General features: G+C 55.0%; 1 protein-coding gene across 1 annotated transcript in view; it reads right to left on the bottom strand.

Annotated features, from left to right (window-relative positions):
* CFAP77 (cilia and flagella associated protein 77) overlaps positions 1 to 19,771 on the bottom strand; it is a 121,616-nt gene that overhangs the window by 40,900 nt on the left and 60,945 nt on the right. The window contains exons 2-3 of the mRNA XM_004757064.3: positions 11,118 to 11,217; positions 10,353 to 10,581 (exon numbers count right to left, since the gene is read on the bottom strand). Of these exons, the coding sequence (XP_004757121.1) occupies positions 10,353 to 10,581; positions 11,118 to 11,217 (329 nt within the window). The remainder of the gene's footprint in view (positions 1 to 10,352; positions 10,582 to 11,117; positions 11,218 to 19,771) is intronic.

Raw genomic sequence — 19,771 nt, 5'->3', positions numbered from 1 at the left:
ATTTGTGAAACCCAAGTGTGGGGCCACGGAGTTAGTTACGAAAGCTTCTGACCTTCTCTGCACTTTTGGAGAGTTTCCTAATAAATACGAAGAAAGGAGTGGCCAAATTTTGCTCCTCCGGAAAGCATGGATACCTGTCATCTTTCGGCTGATTAAAACTCTTGACTGATTGCGAACTTTCTTATTCTCCACAAACACGGGACGGGCAGCACGTGACAAGACGACAGGAGCGCGCGCGCCGAAGCAATAGTTCCGTTCCCGACAAAGAAGTCCCCCCCAAGCCCCACGGTGCCTCAAGTGCGCCGCTTTCTGACTTGGCGGGAAGATGCCCTGATGACCACAGTAGGCGACCGGTGGGTGCCCCCCCCCCCCCAGAGATACGGCCTCCTTCTACCCCAGAGCCCACGAGTGTGACGTGAAGTCAGAGAGGAGCTCTGGCCGACGTAACTAGCTTCGGGAGCTTGAGGTCAGATCACCCTGGATTATTGGGGTGAGCCCTGAATCCAGGGACCCGTGTCCTTGTTGGAGACAAAAGGGGAGAGACCGGAACACGTGGAGAGGCGGCGGTGCGAGCCGAGAGCTGAGGCTGGAGGACTCCGAGCCCAGGGACGCCCCGGGCCACCAGAGGGCAGGAGGGATTCTCGCCTAGAACCTTCGGCGGGAAGCGGGCCCCGCGACACTCTGAATTTGGATTTCCGGCTCCACGTTAGGAGGGAATACACTTCTGTTGTGTGAAGCCACCGGGTTGGTGGTGATCTGTTCCAGAAGCCCCAGGAAGCTGATAATCAAAGCCCAGAGCCCAGCAGGTCCAAGCCCAGGGAAGTTGTTCCTCTCACGTGCTGGCTGTGTCCCAGCTGGGGAGCGATCACAAGCAAGCCAACCCTTCTCCCCTTCCAGTCAGGCAACCAGCACTCACTGAGCACCTACTATGTCCCGGGCCTGTGCTAGGCGTTGCGGATACAGCAGTGAGCAAAACCAGGCGGGGCCCAGAGTCTCCCTGCGCCTTCCGCCATCCTCCCCTCCCACCGAAACAACGTGTCCTGTTTCATTTTGCGCCCCGTGTCCTCCTGGTATCCCGAACACCCGGCGTGACACCCAGCACAGGCGGGCCCTGAGTGAGCACACGGTACAGGACAGAAGCGACAGATAGGACCTCCAAGGTCAAATCCCACTCTCTGGCCACGCGATCACAGACAAGCATCTCTGTGGAAACCTCAGTTTCCCCATCTGTAGAAAGAGTGTTGCTACTCAAGCGTCATTCTGAAGGTCAGGGGAAAGGCTGGGCACGGAGGGTCTGTCCCTGTGCCCGGCCCCAGAGGAGCTAGCAAGCTGGAAGCTGGTATTATTATTACTGGAACCTGCAGGGCAGCCAGTTTTCTGGAACAAAAGGCCCCCTCCATCTGGCCTCCAAAGGGAAAGGGACGGCCTTGGCCCCTGAGCACATGTTCAGAGACACGCGGTAGGCTCTGAATTCTTTTGCGTGGGGGTCTCGCGCAGCAGCAGGCTGGGGTGCTGTGTTGGGCTCGAAACTGGCTCTCCCCGTGGGACCGGCTCCTCCGTGCCCCCATGTCAGAGGGGCCACCGTGTCACTGAGGGGCAGAGCCAGGCACAGCCCAGCGAACCCTCCAGCTGTGTCGAGGCTGGGGCTACGGAGGCCGAGGCGCCAGGCCCACTCCCACGCTTTGCCCACCGACGCGGGCAGGCGAGGCCCAGCTCTAGAAAAATCAAAAGCGGGAGAGCGGGAGCTGGGGAGGCCCCGAGGGGGAGCGGCCTGCAGCCTCGTTAGTGCTGACCCTGGCACGGAGCCGCTCCTGATGGATGGGGTTCGGGAGGGCCAGGCCCCGGGGGAGCGCGGCCCTATCCATTATGGGCCCATCAGCGCCTCCCTGAGCCCTCCCTGCTCCGAATGCCGAGAGCCTCAGGCCGGGAATAAATCTCTGTCTGGGCCGCAGGAGAGCAGAGAGGGAAAAAAGGCAAAGCATGAAAAATGTCTCATTCCTGGCTCTGGCAACAAAGCCGCCTTGCAGGAAGGAGTGAGCAGAGTTTGGGGAGGGGCGAGAGGTAGGAGCAGACGCAGCCAGGCGGGGGTCCCAGAGAGGAAGCGGGGAGACACCCAGTTTGGGGTGTCCCAGGACCCGGCCTGGCAGTGATGCATAGGTCTGGGGTGTCAGCCAACACCTCCCCGAGCATGAGGGTCTAGAGTAAACCATCTGGACCCGAACACCCAGGCTTCCGCTATCACCTGTGAGCTCTGAGGCCCCCTGAGGCAGGGACATAACCTCTCCCTGCCTCAGTTTCCCTGCGGGTCAGTGGAGGTGGTGGGCCACCGTGAGGACATGCTGAGTCACTCTGTGGAAAGCCTGGTCCCCGGGGAGAGCTCGCGAGCAGCAGCAGCACTGACCACTGTCCCTGCTGTTCGCAAATGGCCTCCCTCGGCCGAGGACGCGCCTGGAGACAGGCAGCCTTGCGGACGGGGTTCAGGATGTTGAAAGATGATTTCCTCATCCAGGCCCTGGCTCAGCCTCCTGGAAGCCTGCAGGCTGTGGGTATGGACAGCAGCTCAAATCCTGGCTCTGTCACCAACTGACCATGTGGCCTCGCAAGGGACTCTCTGGGCCTCAGTCTCCTCATCTATAAAATGGAGATGATAGTCCCTCCCTGTCGGAGGGGTTTAACAAGATGGTACACCCGTCTGCTGTTTCTCGAGGGCTCTGCCACATGAACCACAGGCCCGCTCTCCAAACACACACACCGGTCCTCGTTTTGTTCTCTCAAGGCTCTGAGAACAAAGCCCCTCCACTGTCCTCACTTATTGTCATGTTCCTGGTACACGGTGGTTTCTGTCCCTCACGCCAGCACCCCCGTATGCTATCTCTGGACCCCTTCCTGTTTATGGGCCTTCCCTGAACGTATGATGCTTCACATTTTTTAAGTTGATGCTTCAAGTGTGACCTGAGCATCAGAATAGAGTGGGAAGGTCACCTCCCTTGTTCTGGACTTGCTACCTCTAGTAACGAGGCCAAGGGACACATTCACTGTTCAAGGCAGCCTTATTGATATTGATTGGTAACATCAAGCACAGGGGACAGAGCAGACTCTGGCTTTACCGCCTCCTCTGGCCTCAAACGGACTGTGTGTGTTTAGTTTCAAAGACTCTGTCTCAAAGCCTTCAAAGGTCCTGGACCATATTTCTCCTCAACAAATACTTAGTGAGCTCCTATGTGTGCCAGGCTCTGACGAAGCCGCAGTGAACAAAACTGGCATTGTCCCTGGCCTCCAGACCAGAGTGTCCAGGAAAGCAGAGAGCTAGTAACTGTCAGCGGCGGGAGCAGGTGGGCCAGGTTTCTCGGCCCCCGGATGTGCGTCTCAGGTGCGGGGGACCTTGCGAGAGCCACACGCTCCCCCTGGTGGTCAGGCCGGGTTCATTCAGCCGGCTTCCCGGCCACCCATAAATCTGGAGTGGGTCTCCCCATTCAGAAACTGTCGTCGATCCCCGGGTCGGTCGTCTGGGAAGGGTCTTATTATTATTTTATAGGAGTTTGGGTGGGCGGCTTGGATTTTGGCCGTCAGCTCTGGGAGGAACAAAATAACCCAGCGTGATTGATGGGCCCATTGTAAATTTGTAAAATAAATCAGCTTGGCAGAAAGATTCAAAAAACCTGTCAGGCAGCAAACATTTTTTTAACCGCCTGTAAAATTTCTCCATCCTTCAGGTTTGTCACTGTCAGGCTGCTGATGCATCTGATCGCTGGGCGGGCAGCCGCGCAGACAGACGGAGGACTGGTAGCATTTCCTGCCTTTCTTGTGCTTCTCATTTCTCCATGGTCTGAATGCGTTCAGCACCGGGACGGGGGCTGGTGGGTCTAAGCCAGACTAATTGGTGGAGGAACCAAGTTTTCTGCCAGAGTTGCACGTTGCTACCGGCTTCACATTCAGACTCCAAAGTGGCCCTTTATTTGTGGGTTCATTTGGTGAGTGTTTACTGAGGACCTCTTCAGCAAAGACCCTGTGGTCAGCACCGGGGATGCTGAGGAGCACAGAGCAGGCAGTGCGGTGAAGGTTCTGGGTGCCCCATCGAGGAGTTTGTTTGTCGGGATGTGGGGAGCCCCTGAAGGGGGAGGGAAGGGGAGAGGCCCATCGGAAGGGTAGCTCATTGTGTTCAGAGTAAATTTAAAGCTTTAAGAAAAATCCAGACAGGGTGGTCTTCCACTCTCTCTCTACATATACATATAAGTGACGCAGATTCTGTCTCAGCCCCCCGCTAGAGCAGAGAACGCGTGGGTGGCATCTCCACCCGTGTCTCCTCCATCCTATGTTCGTTAGGCAGGCAGGTCACTGTCACAGACACCATCCTAGTGTTTAGACCAGACCAATCCCCGTCCCAGTGCAGAGGCAGAGGCAAATAACTTCACCTCTCTGACCCTCGGTCTCTTCTTCTATACGATGGGATGTGAGAGTTCCAGCCTGGCACTCACTGAGCTGTTCAGAGTTATTTAAGGAGAGGGTGCCTGGGAGGCGTTCAATTATAACAATAACGTAGTTGGCACTGTGAGTTCAGAGCAGGGGCCTCCTACTGTTCATCCGGCCCATGCCATACACAGACATGCGTGGCGGGTGGGGGGTGCTGTTTGCCATCCATGGAGGGATAGATCCTCCTGCTAGCTGTCCTTGCTTGCGTGTGGCACGAGGCTCCCCAGGCTGGAGAGTGGCCGAGCCCTGGGTGCCCAGAACCTGCCAGGAGCAGCAGCTGGGCCGCCGCATGCTGCTCCGCCCCTCCCCGCTTCCCTGACTCCTCACCATCGACAATCCTGGACCAATTAGGAGCAGTAACAATTAAGATGTGCCAAGGGCATGTGAACATTTGCAAACACTTATTAAAATGCATCAATAATTAAGTGCTTCTTTAATAGTTACATTTCTGGCCTCCAGACATATCTGTCTGTGGACCTTGGGTCACAGCATGCTTGGAGATCTGTGTTACGGCCCTGCACGCAGGGTAATGAGAATTTAAAATCCTTCCCTGACTCGAGGTCTGAGATTTGATGGTGGGACGGGAGAGCCATCGCGCACGGGCTCTCTCCAGATGCCTGATCCAAGAGGGGTGGTCTTCAAAGCCGGCCAGCCAGACGGGGTACAAAGCCTGCTCTGCCACCTTGTAGCCCGAAGCTGCACCCCCTTTCCTGGCCTGAGAAATGGATCATACGTCGAGGCTGGATACCTGCCTCGTAGGACTGGTATTAGTATTAGCGATTCCGTGCACAAAAGGGCTGCCTGCCTCGTAAACTCAGCTCAGGGCCGCGTCGGTTCGTGGTGCCGCCCCCTCTGTCAGAGGATGAAAGGAAGGAGCCCTTCCACAAGGGATCAGCACGGCCAGTCTACACGGGGATGGGAGGGGCTGCAACCTCGGTGTCCACCAGGACCAGACAAATAGCAAAAAAGGGAGAAGCCAGGCCAAGTGGGGACGGACAGATGGAGGAGCACGCATGGGTTCTGTCCGAGCGGGGCCCTGCCTCCCAGCGCCAGCCCCCGGGGCCAGGCAGGGGTGCTGACCTCGGTCGCCCGGCTTCTGACTTTGTAGGAGAAGCGGGAAATCCAGGTTTGTATATGAAATCCCCTGACTTTTTCAAATGTGGCAACTCGTTCAAACTTTCTAAGTTGCCGCATGGGGAAACATGGCCGGGGGGCGACTTGGCCGTGGCCCCCGCTCTCGACCGCAAGTCTGCACGGGCTCTGCTTCCCGATCATTGCGTAGGGCCCCACTTTCTTTCAGCCACGGCAGCTCGTGCGCTGAAACGTACCTTTCCGATGTAGTGACAATCTGCGACAGATCGGTGTAGACTGGAAACCAAATCCGTTCACTGGAAAGGGACTGATTGAATAAGCCCAAACTGGGGTTTGGATCCCATATGGTACGGGGCGCTGAGAGGGCGGGCTGGTGGAGGCCTGTGCCGCCCCTCATACCCGCGATTTTGTCCATCGTAAGATACATAAAGGGCGAGAGGATTTGGCGTCGGGGGCAGGAGGCAGAGCTGGGGTCGGACTTGTCTCCTGTGCGGCCCTTGGCGTGCTCGGCTGCGTGCCCAGCTTTGAGTGAGTTTTCCGTGTATGTAGTCCGAGAGGGACCTGATGCTTTTTGCTAACATATCTGTACTTGTGAGTAAATGGCAGTCATTTGTTTCTTTGTCTATTTATTTATTGGACCAAATCGCCCAAACAACTCCTTGGGTAGTCGTGTGTAATCAGATTTGGTTTTTTAACATGCTTTTAAAGTAAAGAAATAAATACAATCGAGGCTTGTAAAAGGTGATCATTAGGAAATGGGCCTCGGCCCCATAACTTTAAAGTAATAGCCCCATTATGGAGAGGGGCGCTCATCTTTTAACTGCTTTTCGCACGTACGTGGCGAGGTGGAGGGGCTGTGCACGCAGGCCGGGCATCTTGGTAAAAGCTTTTCCGGCAACCACTTAACCTCCACTTACGAAGAAATAAAGCGGAATTGATGCTGATTTGGGCCTGCTTTGGGGGATATTTTTGCTCTGTAAAAGCCCTTTTGCTTGCAATTTGCTGAGCTGCCCTGTCACATGAGGAAAGGCTGCTGTTGATAAAGATAAAGCTTTATGGCCACGATATTTGCTGCTAACAGCAACCTAATGCAGCATTTTCATTTTTGTGCAATTAATGTTAACGTCTGCTACGAAAATTGTCATTAAATACCATTTTAAAATCCATTCAATTTGCATATGCAGAGCCCATTTACCATCACAGAAGATCTGGCCGGTACTTCATCACGTCTTTCCTCTGGAATTGTCGCCACTCGGCTCTAGAGCAATTTCAGATTTTATATTGAAAGCCAGATGATAATGGATGTCCTTTCGGAGCCCAGCTGACTTGAGCTTTTCCACTGTACAAAGAATAACAGCCCCCCAGGATCAGAAACTGTGGGCGTCCGCACTGTCCCTCAGTCCCGGGGAGGCAAGGAGAGGAGCAGCGAGCACTGCACGGGGAGTCTGCCCGCGGGGCTCCAGACCTGGCGCTTGTCCGGCCACAACATGCTTGGGAAAGTCTCTTCGCTTCTCTGAACTTCTGCTTTCTGGTTTTATTTATTTTATTATTTTTTAAAGATTGTATTTATTTATCTCAGAGAGAGAGGGAGAGGGTGAGGAAGAAAGGGAGAGGGGCACGCAGACTCTCCACTGATCAGGGAGCCTGATGCGGGGCTCGATCTCGAGCACCATCTGTGCTGCAACCGAGAATCAGATGCCCAACGACTGAGCCACCCAGGTGTTCCTATTTATTTTACTTTTTTACCTTTTTTAAAAGTAAGCTCTATGGGCAACACGGGGCTTGAACTCGTGACCCCAAGACCAAGAGTCACATGCTCTACCGACTGAGCCAGCCGGGCGCCCCTGCTTTCTTTTTTAAAATAAGGGCTTTGAACTAGGTGATGGCTAATGTTCTGTGTCTTCTAAAGTTTTTCCTCAAAGATTCATTCATTTATTTCCGGAGAGAGAGAAAGGGATTGGTGGGGAGACGAACTAGGAGAGGGTTCCCCGAATGGGGACTTGATCTCAGGGCCCTGGGGTCACCACCTGAGCCGAAACCGAGAGTCAGACTCAACCGACTGTACCACCAGGTGCCCCTATGTTTTTAAACATCAGCACATCAGGTTGAGAACCCATTTCGGGAAGGTTGGTTCATGTCTCCGTGCCTTGGCTGGGCAAGCAACCACCCAGACCCCCTGCACAGGGTTTTAAAGACAAAGGAGATTGACAGAGAGACCAGACATAATCCCGGAACCCTGGGATGTCCGGTTAGTGCTGTGACAGCCCACTGACAGATGAGGAACCGGAAGCCTCGAGGGGAAACAGCTGGTGACCAGGCTGGGACTAGAACCCCAGGCTCACTCCTAGCCAGAGCTGCTCCCAGACACTTCAAAGGTGGGCAGAGGATGGTGAGCAGACAATCAGTTAATCCAGTCCAGAAATGACTTTCCAGTGTGTCTTCAGGGTCACAGTCCCGGTTTGGAAGGCTGATGAACAGAAATGCCTTTCAGGGGAGAGATGTCCGTGGGAGCTGGGAGAGCTTCCTGTAGAGAAGATGCTGGTCTGGACTCTGGGGACAAGTAGGTTTTGCTTCGTTGGGTCGAGAGAAAAGTCAGGGAAAAGCACGAAAACCTTGTGGCTCTCGCTGTGGAAAACGCTGGCAGTTCCTTAAAAAACTGAATCTAGAATCGCGTATGATCCAGCAATTCCACTCATGAGCAGATGCCCTCGGAGAACTGAAAACAGGGACTCGAACGGACGTTTGCACACGATGTTCCCAGCAGCACGATTCACAAGAGCCCGAAGGTGGAAGTAACCCAGTGTCCACCGGCAGGTACATGGGTACACAGATACACGGGCACACGGGTACACGGATACACGGGCACACGGGTACACGGATACACGGGCACACGGGTACATGGATACACGGGCACACGGACACACGGATACACGGGTACACGGATACACGGGCACACGGACACACGGGCACATGGACACACGGGTACACGGACACATGGACACACGGATACACAGGTACACGGATACACGGATACATGGGCACATGGACACACGGGTACACGGACACACGGACACGGATACATGGGTACACGGATACATGGGTACACGGACACACGGGTACACGGACACACAGGTACACGGATACACGGATACATGGGCACATGGACACACGGGTACACGGACACACGGACATGGATACATGGGTACACGGATACATGGGTACATGGACACACGGGTACACGGACACACAGATACACGGATACACGGATACACGGGCACACGGATAAACAAAATGTGGTGTTGGGATATTTTTCTGCCTTCAAAAGGGAGGAAATTCGGGCACCTGCTTCGGACCTGGATGAACCTCAGAGCCATTACAGTGAATGAAATCAGCCAGACACAGAAGATCAAATATTGCATGATTCCATTTAGAGGATGCACCTGCCGTCTCAAAATCACAGAGATGGAAAGCAGCGCGCCGGCCACCGAGAGCTGAGGGGAGGGAGCAACAGAGAGATACTATCTCCCCGGGGCAGAGTGTCAGTCTGGGATGAAGAGAAAGTTCTGGAGACGATGGTCACGGTGGTTCACAGCAATGGGAATGTACTTCATGCCACCGAACCGGACATGTAAAAGTAGCGCATCTTACCACAATAAAACACGATGAGAAGAAAAATTAAAAATAAAGAAGGAACCACAAACAAATAAATAAATAAATAAAGCACGGGGTAGAGCCTGAAGAAGTGACATGTCTGGGAAGAGTGGCATGGGAGCGGGGAAGGGGCTGGTCCACACAGACGGACCAAGATACTGGCTCCTTGGTTTCAGGCGTCTAGGTGGGGCTTGGGGCAGCTGGAGGTCCCAGGCCATTTTGGCAGCTGCGAGCACTTCTGTTTCTTTGTATGGTGTGAGGCATACATGCCAGTAGTTTTTGTGAGGTTTGTACGGCGGCATCGTTTGGGTGAGGATGCGTTGCTGTGTCAACCGTCTGCTGCAGCGTTCCAGTCTCCTCCTTCTGGGGTCAGAACCTTGATTTCTGCATGTCTTCCACCACCTGCCCCTGTCGATTTGCAGAGACTGATTCCAACCCTCCAGCCCCTCCCAGAAGGGGCAGGGGATCCTGCCTGGCCCATCAGGGTCACGGAAACTCCCGGACTCTGCAGCTGGTTCAGAGGCAGACATGAGACCCAAGACTGGCCAATCAGTGTACTTCGCCGTCCCTTCTCAGTGTGGTTAGTTCCAGGAGAGGCAAAGCTCTGAAGTTGGGCCAAGGAGTCTTGATCTCAAGTCTCTGTTGAAGTTCCTGTGCCCTTCCCGCTGAGAATAGAACTGTTCCTGGTCATTTTGCTACATGAGGAGGGAGTGTGTCAGAGAATGAAGCCAGGACTGGGAAGCACAGGATGTTAAACTGGTAACATCCCTCCATTACCCAGATCCAGCTATGCCTGAAGCTCTCTACCCCAGAGCTTTTCAATCATATAAGCCAGTAAATTCCACTAAAAAAAAAAAAAAAAAAATCAAGGCAGTTTGATTGGAGATTTGATGACACGCAACCACATTCTGCTTTTGTAGAATGTCTTGCCTTCCAGAGTTGGGACATGGGTTATGTGTCTGCTGCTGAACCCATCACTGGGACCGACGTTTGTGAGATACACTGCTTGACCAGGCTTGGAACACTCACCCCTTCCTGGAGTCAAAGGTCATGCCCCACATTGTTCCCTAATTCAGACACCTCTAAGTGCCCTCCCGCCCCATGGTGAAGCAAAGAACCTTGAGTGCCAGCCCCCTTACCGTGCCGGGGTCCCAAACGTCATATTTGGCGGGAGAGAGGGCAGGTCCTTCTTGACGTGCCGGTCTTCCTGGTCACTGATACGGATGTCGTTGAGCTGACGGTAGAGGAAATTCTCCCGAGCAGTGACCAGGCCGGCTTTCACTGCCCCCCGGTTCATGGCGATGTAGTTCCGGGTCAGCTCATGGGGGCAGGTGGGCTGCTGCTTAAACACATTCCAGTGTCCGATGGCTGGGGGCAGGGCGAGACAGCACCATGGAGCGGCGGTCAGTCTGGGAGGTGAAGCCACCGGGGGCACCTGACTGAGAAGAAGCTGGGGCGTGCGTCCCTTCCCGTCAACCCAGAGCCCGCTGCGGGACAGCCCTGCTTGGCCTGCTGGGAAGGAGGGGCCAGGATTCCCCGAGATCCCAGAGGGCACCTGAGCAACCTTTGAGTTGCTGGGTTTGTCCGGCCTTCACCTCCTCGGGGCCATCAGAGGGCTGGCGCGGAGCCCGTCTGTGCTCGAAGCTCGCACCGTGCAGAGCACAGTCTGGCCCGGGATCCGTGTTCCACCGCGGCTGGGGCCTGGCCTACTTCCCTGCTACCTCCGACCAGGACGCTGCCTGGACACCCCCGTCTTGGCCAAGCCCCGACTGTGGTTTCCACCAGCATCGTGCCGTGGGACCAGCACGTGAGACCCCGTGACTCTTGGCTCTGTCCCCGGAGCGCGGCCGCCTGCCTGGCTTGAGAGCTCAGGTCCCCTGGGGCTGCAGAGTCTGCTGGCTCACCTGCGGGGACACCTCCATCCAGTCCCCGGGTGTAGAGTCCATAATTAAAATCAACTCCCGGCAAACTGCAGCTTCTCTCTCGGGGCTTCCCGAGCTCAGCCTGTTGGGGAAAGACAGAGCAGAAGTGAGCAGCGGGACCCCAGACCGACCACACAGGACAAAGTCAGCAACAGGAGTCACTGGACGCTCGCGGGGGCCCAGGCCCTGTGGGCGACCTGGAGGGCCACGAGGGTGCGGCGGCAGAGCCCTCCCTGAGCGGGGCGCAGAGACGCGCGCTGGAGAAGCCTGCCGGGGCGCTCGTGCCGAGGGACAAGCGAGCAGGTCAGGTCAGGAAGGCCCTGAGGTCTTCACAGAGGAGGCGCGTTTGTCTGGTGGAGCAGGAGGGACAAGTCCCCGCCCCCGAGCAGCTGCACTGGGGGACCCAGCCCAGATCTGCCTGGCTGGGACGGGCTGTCACTCACCACCACAGGACGTGCCTGGGCGCGGAGGCCCCGTGGGGGACGGAGCGGCACCTTCCCTACCTGACTCTTTATTCCTACCCAAGATGGCTTGTATCCCGGTCCCTGCAGCTCACGGGGACATCGATGCCTTCTCGAATCCTCACCGCCGTGGGGATACGGGGACAAGGCCCACTATCGCCTTCCCAGTGGCTTCCCAGTGGCTGGACAGCGTTCCTCACTCTCTGGGTCTCTGGCAGACTCCTCCTTGTCCCCCAGAAGGGGGTTGTAGGAACAAAACTGCCCTATCACCGACTGCACGACTTCCCTATTTTATAGACAGGGAAGCCGATGCCTAGAGAGACGGTCGTGATCCGGGCTCCCAAGGGACAGGGCTCTAAGTCATTAGAGTAGACGACACGGCCCCTCTTCAGAGGAGTGAGCGGCTCCCGAGGCAGAGGTCCTACCCTGTATGGTACGTAGATCATCTCCTTCTCAGCTTTATCGAGCCCTGGCTGGATTCCCACCGAGTCCCAGACACAGCGTTCAGTCCTTCCTAGGCTTCTCGTGCTGGGTCCTCACAACCCCCCTGTGAGGTGGACCCCATCGCCACCCCGTTTCTCAGATGAGGAAGCTGTGGCACAGACAAGTCAGGCAGTTTGCACAAAGCCACACAGCAGCAAGTGGCCGAGCCGGGATTTGAACCCAAGCCGTCTATCTCCAGCCCACGTTCAGATCCACCAGTTCAACAAAGACCCACGAGCCAGCATGCCTGGATTATAAATTCCCACGCAGCCAGAAGCATGACGTGTGTCGCCTTCCCTCTGCTGGTGGCACATTGCAGGTGCTCAATAAATGCCTGAGATTAAAAACCTCTTTCTCTGGGAAGCCCTCCCGGGTTGCCTTCAGTCCAGACAACTTTCCCTGTCATATGGCATCATGAGCTCTACCTACAGGGCACTTTCAAAATCACACAGTAGTACCTCCGCGGCACAGACGGGCTTGGACAGTATGACGCTTACACTCGGAGAGAGCCGGCCACCGAGGATGACATATCGCTGGAGGTCACTGACGTGAAATGTCTCAGACAGCAAGTCCATGGAGACAGGAAGTAGATTCGTGGTGGCTTCCGGCTGGGAGGGAGATGGGAATGGGATGCTCGGGGTGCGGGGTGATGGCTGAGAGGGACCCTAAAACCCACGATGGTGATGCTTGCCCAAGTCTGGGAATATGCGAAAAGCCACGGGCTTGGGCACTTTGTTTGGGTGAATTGTGCCGCGTGTGAACTGTACATCAGTGAAGCCGTTAGAAATGACAAAGCGGCGTAATTAAGTCATTAATTGCATGGCGATCAGCTTCATGTCTGTCTCCCCTGGTAAAATGTGTTCTCAGTCTTTATCTGTTTTAAGGTTAATGTTTTTAAGCTCTTTAAAGATAGATCTTTTTTTTTTTTTTAGCAGTTCTATGTTCACAGCAAAACTGAGAAGAAAGTGTAGAGATTCTGCCCCTTCTCCCGCGACCCCTCCTCCCGCGACCCCTCCTCCCCCGCGCTCACCCCTTTATCCTTGTGCGCAGCGTACAACAGACGCTGGTGAGTAAGGATGGAGGGAATGAACGAACGAAATGCCTCCGTGGAGACCCCATCCGTTCTCTTCTGCACATTGCTCTGCCTCTTCTTCCCCATCTCAAAACCAGGCCTGTCCCCCTTTGAGAGGGACAGAGCTCGGGGTTCCAGGCAGCCGCACGGAGCCTCTGCTGTGTGGTTCGTGGTTTGCTCTGAATTCCTTCTGCAAGACTCACTCTGAGCTGCAGACAAAGATCTGGCTTCTCATTTGTTTATGAAAATGATCTGGCCTCTCCGGTGACTGCAGGGGAAGTTAATTAAAATGTGGCTTCTCCAGGAGAGCCCCCCACCTCAGGGCAGGTGCAGGTGGGCAGATTTCCAGCTGGCAAAGGAACGACAGACAGACTCAGGCGCTAGCTGTTATGCTGGTGCTCGGGGGGTGGGGCAGGGAAGCAGAGAAGCTGGCAGGTGCCTGTCTCTGCGCTTTTGACCAAGAGCTCCCCGGAAATCAACGACTGCCCACAGACTTTGAAGCCTTAGGCTGCAAGAAACATCCCAATGGGAGGTTTACCCATTCTTTCACTCCATAAATATTTATTTTGTGCCTACTGTGCACCAAGCCCTGTGTTGGGGGTTCTGAGGTGAACAAAGCAGACTCACAGTCTTTGCCCCTAGGAAATGTGTTGTTTTGCAAAACGGACAACTGAAAAGTAACACTAGTCAATTGTACCAAGCACGGGTTGCCTCTAGCTCTAAAAATCTAAATCCATAGAGTGAGAGAAGATATTTACAATACATATATCTTGCAAAGGACTTATCCATCATATATAAAGAGCTGCTACAAATCAATAAGAAAAAAAAAGGCAGACAGTCCTACAGAAGGGTGAGCAAGAGACTTGAACAGGCACTTCATTAAGAGGATGTCCAAGTGGCCAAGACCCATATATCAAGTTGTGTAATGTCTGAGAAATGCAAAGTAAAAACTCAATACTCTTGGTGAGAATGTGGAGCAACCAGAATATAGACGCAACTGGTGGGAAGTTAAAAACAGCCAGCGTGGAAAGCTGTGTAGCAGTATCTATTGAAGCTAAACATATGCCTACCTGGTAACCCAACCCAGTTCCCGCCTAGGCACCCAAGAGAAACGAGTGCCCATGTTCAAAAAAGACATGTCTAAGAACGCTCACAGCGCCTCCATTCCTAATAGCCAAGTACTGGAAACCATCCAAATGGCCACGATAGGTGGATAAAAAAACTTGTGACATATTCATTCCATAGAACACTCCCCAGCTGCCATGCTCAATCAGGGATAGTTTTGGCCTCCCAAAGGACACCTCTGGGATGTTGGAGACATTTTGAGTTGTCATAATTTGGGAAGGAGTTCTACCTTCCATGTGATGGCTGGAAGCCAGGGATACCACTGACCATCCTACAGGCACAATACAGTCCTCACCCTCAACATTGAAGAATTATCTGGCCCCAAATGCCAATAGTGCTGAGGCTAGGAAATCCCACACTACAGCAACAATGAAGACATAGTCACATACAACCACACGGCAGCTTTCGCATGGAGCGCAGAATGAGAGAAGCCAGACACGCAAGGCACATGCACTCAGGTGCCCTTGGGGCTGGGTGGCGGCTAAGAGCAGCACAAGGGGGCTTCGGGAGTGCTGGTCCCGCTGCTTCCTGACCTGATGTGGGTCCTGCCTGCTGGCCTCCTTCAGAACCATTCGTCTGGCCACAGATCGAAAGAGCACTGTGTTCTTGAGTGACGCGGAGCGCCCCCTTCACGCCAGCGTCATGGAGGCCCCGGCACGAGAGAAACAGCAGTAGCCACGCAAAAGCCATTTGTTAGGTCCCGGAGGGCTCTCTGCTATGCGCTTCTGCGACGTTGGGTTCACATCCAGAATTCCCCGAGTGTTGGTTTTGTCGTTTGCTCTAACTTTTCCAGACTGGAGTACCCGCCAAAGGGAATGGGTAGAGCTCCCCGAGAGTTCAGCAGGGAAGGGGGTTCAGGCTTCTAGCCCTGTAGCCGGCCTTGCTCCCGCCCAGCATCCAAGAGGGGCACCTGTAAGACACCAAAGGGTCCCAGGGCCGATGTCCGGAACACCATGGAGCTGTGCGCAGAGCATCTGTCCAGGCTAGTAGGGCAGGCGTGCTCCCTGACCTTTTCCTGGGTTTCCCCCCACCCCCCAAAACTCCCATGCTTGAAATCGGCCCTTGGCAGCTCGGTCCTTTAGGTCTAGAGGTCAAGTGCCTTGGGGCCCCTGTGTTCACAAGTAGATGCCCAGAGGAGCAGCGGACTCACCCATGACCAGCCCAGGTGACTGATGAGACGAGCTCACCGGCCCGCCTTGTGCCAACGCCGCTGACCCCAGTGACCCCTGTAATCACGGTGACCACGCGCCAGGCTCCTTCACCTCCATCCCCGCTAATGCTGAAAATCATCCCGCAAAGTTGTTCCTACTGTCCCGGCTGGGTGGAGAAACAGAGGCCCAGACAGCTTTAGGGCCTTGTTGGACGCAGAGCTCGTGAGCGGACAAGGCAGGATTCGAACCCACTTGGCAGTGGGCATGAACGGTTCCTCACCCTCCCACGAGCGCCAGGCGGGGCTCTGCAGGCAAGTTGCCCCTCACGCAGGGGGGCGTGGCTTTGACTTTCGGGCACCGCCCCTCCTCCCACACAGGCTAGCCTTATGCCCAGGAGGGCCCCAGGTCAAGTCCCTGTCTTCAGGTATAGTTTGGGGTTGTGGGAAGAGCTGCCACTTCAGAAAACCCAGGAGGCCTGATGTGACCTGCACGCACAATGGGAAGTCCTGACCGTGTCAGGAAAAAGTGGGCAGGGAAAGAAAGAAGGGCGCGGACCTTGGTTTAGCATTGTGGAGACAGCTGACCTGAAGAGGATTCCAGTGGGTCAGCCAGGGAGGGGTGGGGAGCCAAGCGTTCTCTGAGGGGCCTCTTGGAAGCAGGAAGGAGCATTGAGCCAGAGGCGGAAGAGCCTGGCGCTGATCTGGGCCTCCTTCCCCCGCTTGAGCACAGAGGCCTTCTAGAAGCCTACAGACAGAGGCTGCCTGGCAGAGAGTGCTGCAGGTCTCTGGGCACCTCAGGGGAGCTGTGTGAAGCCAGCAGGTGCTCAGAGCTCCTGACCCTGAACTTCCAGATGCAGGCAAGCGAGTCGCGACAGACATCTGAGATCAGCTGCTATTGAAATGCAAGGTAATTGCTGATCCCCTGCTTTGCCATGGCAACCCTGCTCTGATATCCATGAAATCGATGAGCTTGGCCACACATCTCAGCTTTGATTAGCCACTCAGGTCCCCCAAGCTACCTGCCTCCCAGCTCAGAACAGGATGAGAGACATCCCAGAGGCAACAGCTCTCAGACTGGAGTGTGCAAAGGTCCTGGGGCAGATGGCATGGCTGGGCTGTTGGGCCATGTGAAGGCTGCAAGCACCTTCCCCACACCGGGATCCCTCGGAACCACCACACTCTCTTTGCTGCAGAAGTAAAGAAAGGAACGAGGAAGACAATTCACACTTACTGAGCACCTCCTTCCTGCCAGGAGCTCATGTTATGTGCTCTCGTTTAGGAAACCTTTTTACTGAGCACTCACCGTCCTGAGAGCTTCTCGTGCTTCTCCCTGAACCCTGCCAACCCCACTTCACAGATGGGAAAACCGCAGGTTCACACCTGCCCAAGGCCACCCTGGTATTAAATGCAGCAGCCGAGGTAACACTCAGCTCTCTCAGATGTGCCGACCCCACAGCCGGCCTCCCAGCAGCTCTTTGAGGGAGGTCACATCATCACCAGTGGACAGGTGGGGAAGTTGAGGCTCAGGAAGAGAAGGGACCGGTGAACCCCTTTCTGCCTGCAGCTTTACACCCCTCGGGCATTTCCTGTGTCTGAGGGCAGAATTCTAAGGCAGCTCCTGCAAAATCCCCAAGGTCCTTAAACAGGCACCCTCAGCTTCGCACTGCCGGGACGCGTGAACCGCGGGACGCTACCGAAATACAGCCCAGGAGCCGGGCTCCCTCGTGGCCGTCGAGGTGCTCGAGTCAAGAGGCGCTCGGAGGCGGGAGCAGGATCCGGGCTCTGCATCAGACCACCCCGCCCTCCTCAGCAGCATTCAAACTGTGCCTTTTTCCGAGTTTGCTCTGTCACAAAGTGGCTTGGCTGGAATACAGCTCTGGGTGACAGATGTCCCCATCAGCAGACAGCTTCATTAAACCTCATTAAGATGTCATCCCTTGCTATCTTAGTTCCCGTCTCTCAGCTCTAATTAAAACCAGCTCTCTCCCCGTCCCAGGGGTCCTGGGATTCTCTGGGCTCCTTCTGCACGACACACAGCTCCCTCCGACGCTTGCATGAAGGACCAGGCCCTGGACACCGGCCCCGGATCAGGGGTCAGGACCAGGCCGGGCAGGCGGCACCCTCCCCTCCCAGCCTGAAGAAGCGCCCTCGGTGCGCCAGTCCCTGGTAGGAGGACCACTGGGGCTTCCGGGGAAAGTCCAGGGGGTGGTCCCTTCAGGCTGTCACCTTGCTCCGAAGTCACCTGTGGGCCGGAAGGACAGCCCCTAGCCCTGGAGCCTTGCCAGAGCCGGTTCTCCGCAGAACAGCTTCACAAGTGAGCTGGCCTTGCACTTCTAGTCTAAGAATTTCCCACCCGATCTACTTTTGAAAATTCTTATCCAGCCCCTGTTTCCCAGCCAAGAGGGGAAGGCGGGGGAGATGAGTTGCCTTGATTTCTTGGCAGGCCGGAACTGGGTCTGACTCTGGACAAATGAACAGAGGGCATTTTCCAAGATGGGCTTTGGGTCTGGAAGCCCAGTGCCTGGGATCTAGCCCTCCTGCGGATACTCTGTCCCGCCAGAGAAATCCCCGTAGTGGAATCCCTCCCACTGGCCCCTGCCAGACAGAATGTAGTTCATTAACCCTCTAGCCCAGCGTCTGAACGAAACGAGTGTTTGTCCGACGGCTGAAAAGCCTTCACTCACTTTCCTGCATGCTATTCAAGTGTAGTTACATGAAATCCCACAGTTATTGCCTGGGAGTTATTAAATAAATATCTGTCTGTCGCTATACCCGGGCGTGCACATGCACACCCCATACCATGGTGCTCATGGAGGGATCGTTCATTATTATAAAACAACTTAAGATCCTCGAATGAAAAGCACAATATAAATGCAAATTGCGACCCTGATTAGCATAGAGGATATTTATTTATTTCCATAATGAGAACCTCAGATAAACAATCATGTGAAATAAGGTGCATTAGGCATCAAAGGACTCCGGCTCCGTCTTAGAAGCCAGATTCTTTGAACCATGTACATTGTGTGAGAGTGGCAGTTGAACACCGAATAATGATCCTAAAAAGACACACATAGGAGGACCACATCCATATATGATCAAAGGCGTATAAAATAATGTCAAGTGAAAAAAAAAATCAGCAGTATCCAGAATTTTACATATACTACCGTTACAACTGTGTTTTTTAAAAAAGCTTCATTGAAAAAAATACTGGAAGGAAACACAACGGAACCGATTGCAGGAGGGTGTGTAGTTAGACATAGGGGCCTTCCGAAGGGTGCCGAGCGGTCTCTTTTATTAATGAAAGAGTCAAAAGGTGGAGTTAAAGCACACGTTTCTATTTCCTGTGCATCTGCCAAGGGCCACAGTTACGGGTTTGTCCCGCATTAGTACAATGGCAGGGGTTATAATGGGGACCGAGCTGGCCGCCCCGGGATGGGGGGTGCCGCGGGCTGAGCATAAGGATCCAGGGAGCCGGCTTGTTAATGTCACACGGAACTGAGCCCCAGCTCTGCCGCCTCCCGTGTGACCTTGGGCAAGTCACCGAGTGCTTCTGGCCACTGCTTCCTCACCTGTGATTCCTCCCCGGGGCGCACTGAGTGTGTGTGGCTTCGGCTGCTGCTGGAGTTAGAGTTGGGGTTACCCAGTGGGTCTCCAGCTCAGGCTGTGGGGAGTCCCCACCGCACCTGCCGGGCCACCCCCGCTCTCACAGCCGGCCGGCCCGGGCTGCCTGTGCTTTGCCGCCCCTGGCCTGGCTCCTGCATCTCCCTGGGGCGGCCCGGGCTCCCTTCTCCCTCGGAGCTGCCAGGACCGTTCCTGCAGCTGACGGATGGGCCTTGCCGGTGAGGCGGTCACGGTGATGGGGCCCCCGCGCTCCCTCCCCTCCCCCGCCGACAGCTTGAAGCCAGGTCCTTCATTTGCATTTACATGATCTCGCTGTGCGGCTTATGAGAGCGAGAGATTTATTTGCTACTTAGCTTCATGTGTGATTACACTCGGAGAAGTCGGTGACAGCAAAGTGCATGGATGCGTCGCTCCGAGCCCGCGGCCTCCGGGGACCCGTAACTCAACAGCAGGGTTAGGTGGATGAGGGGGAAATGCGCAGCGTTTTGAAAAAGGCAAACGTGAGATGTTGGCAGGAGAAAACACCATGATCTGGGTGTTGTTTTGTTTTGTTTTGTTTTAATGAAAGCAAAAGAAACTGGCTCCGGTGTCATCGGAATTATGGACGCCGCACACTGCTCTCTGAGGGGTCTCATTGTCCCAGAAACTTTTCCTCCCAGGCAGAACCAAGGGCTCCTCAAAGAGACGGTGCCTCCAGGAAGGCGGCCAGGATCACCTCTGCTCA

This window comes from Mustela putorius, unplaced genomic scaffold, assembly GCF_011764305.1.
Source record: "Mustela putorius furo isolate JIRA1106 unplaced genomic scaffold, ASM1176430v1.1 tig00000596_pilon_pilon_pilon, whole genome shotgun sequence".
Lineage (NCBI taxonomy): Eukaryota > Metazoa > Chordata > Mammalia > Carnivora > Mustelidae > Mustela > Mustela putorius.
This window is presented reverse-complemented; position numbering and strand designations above follow the sequence as displayed.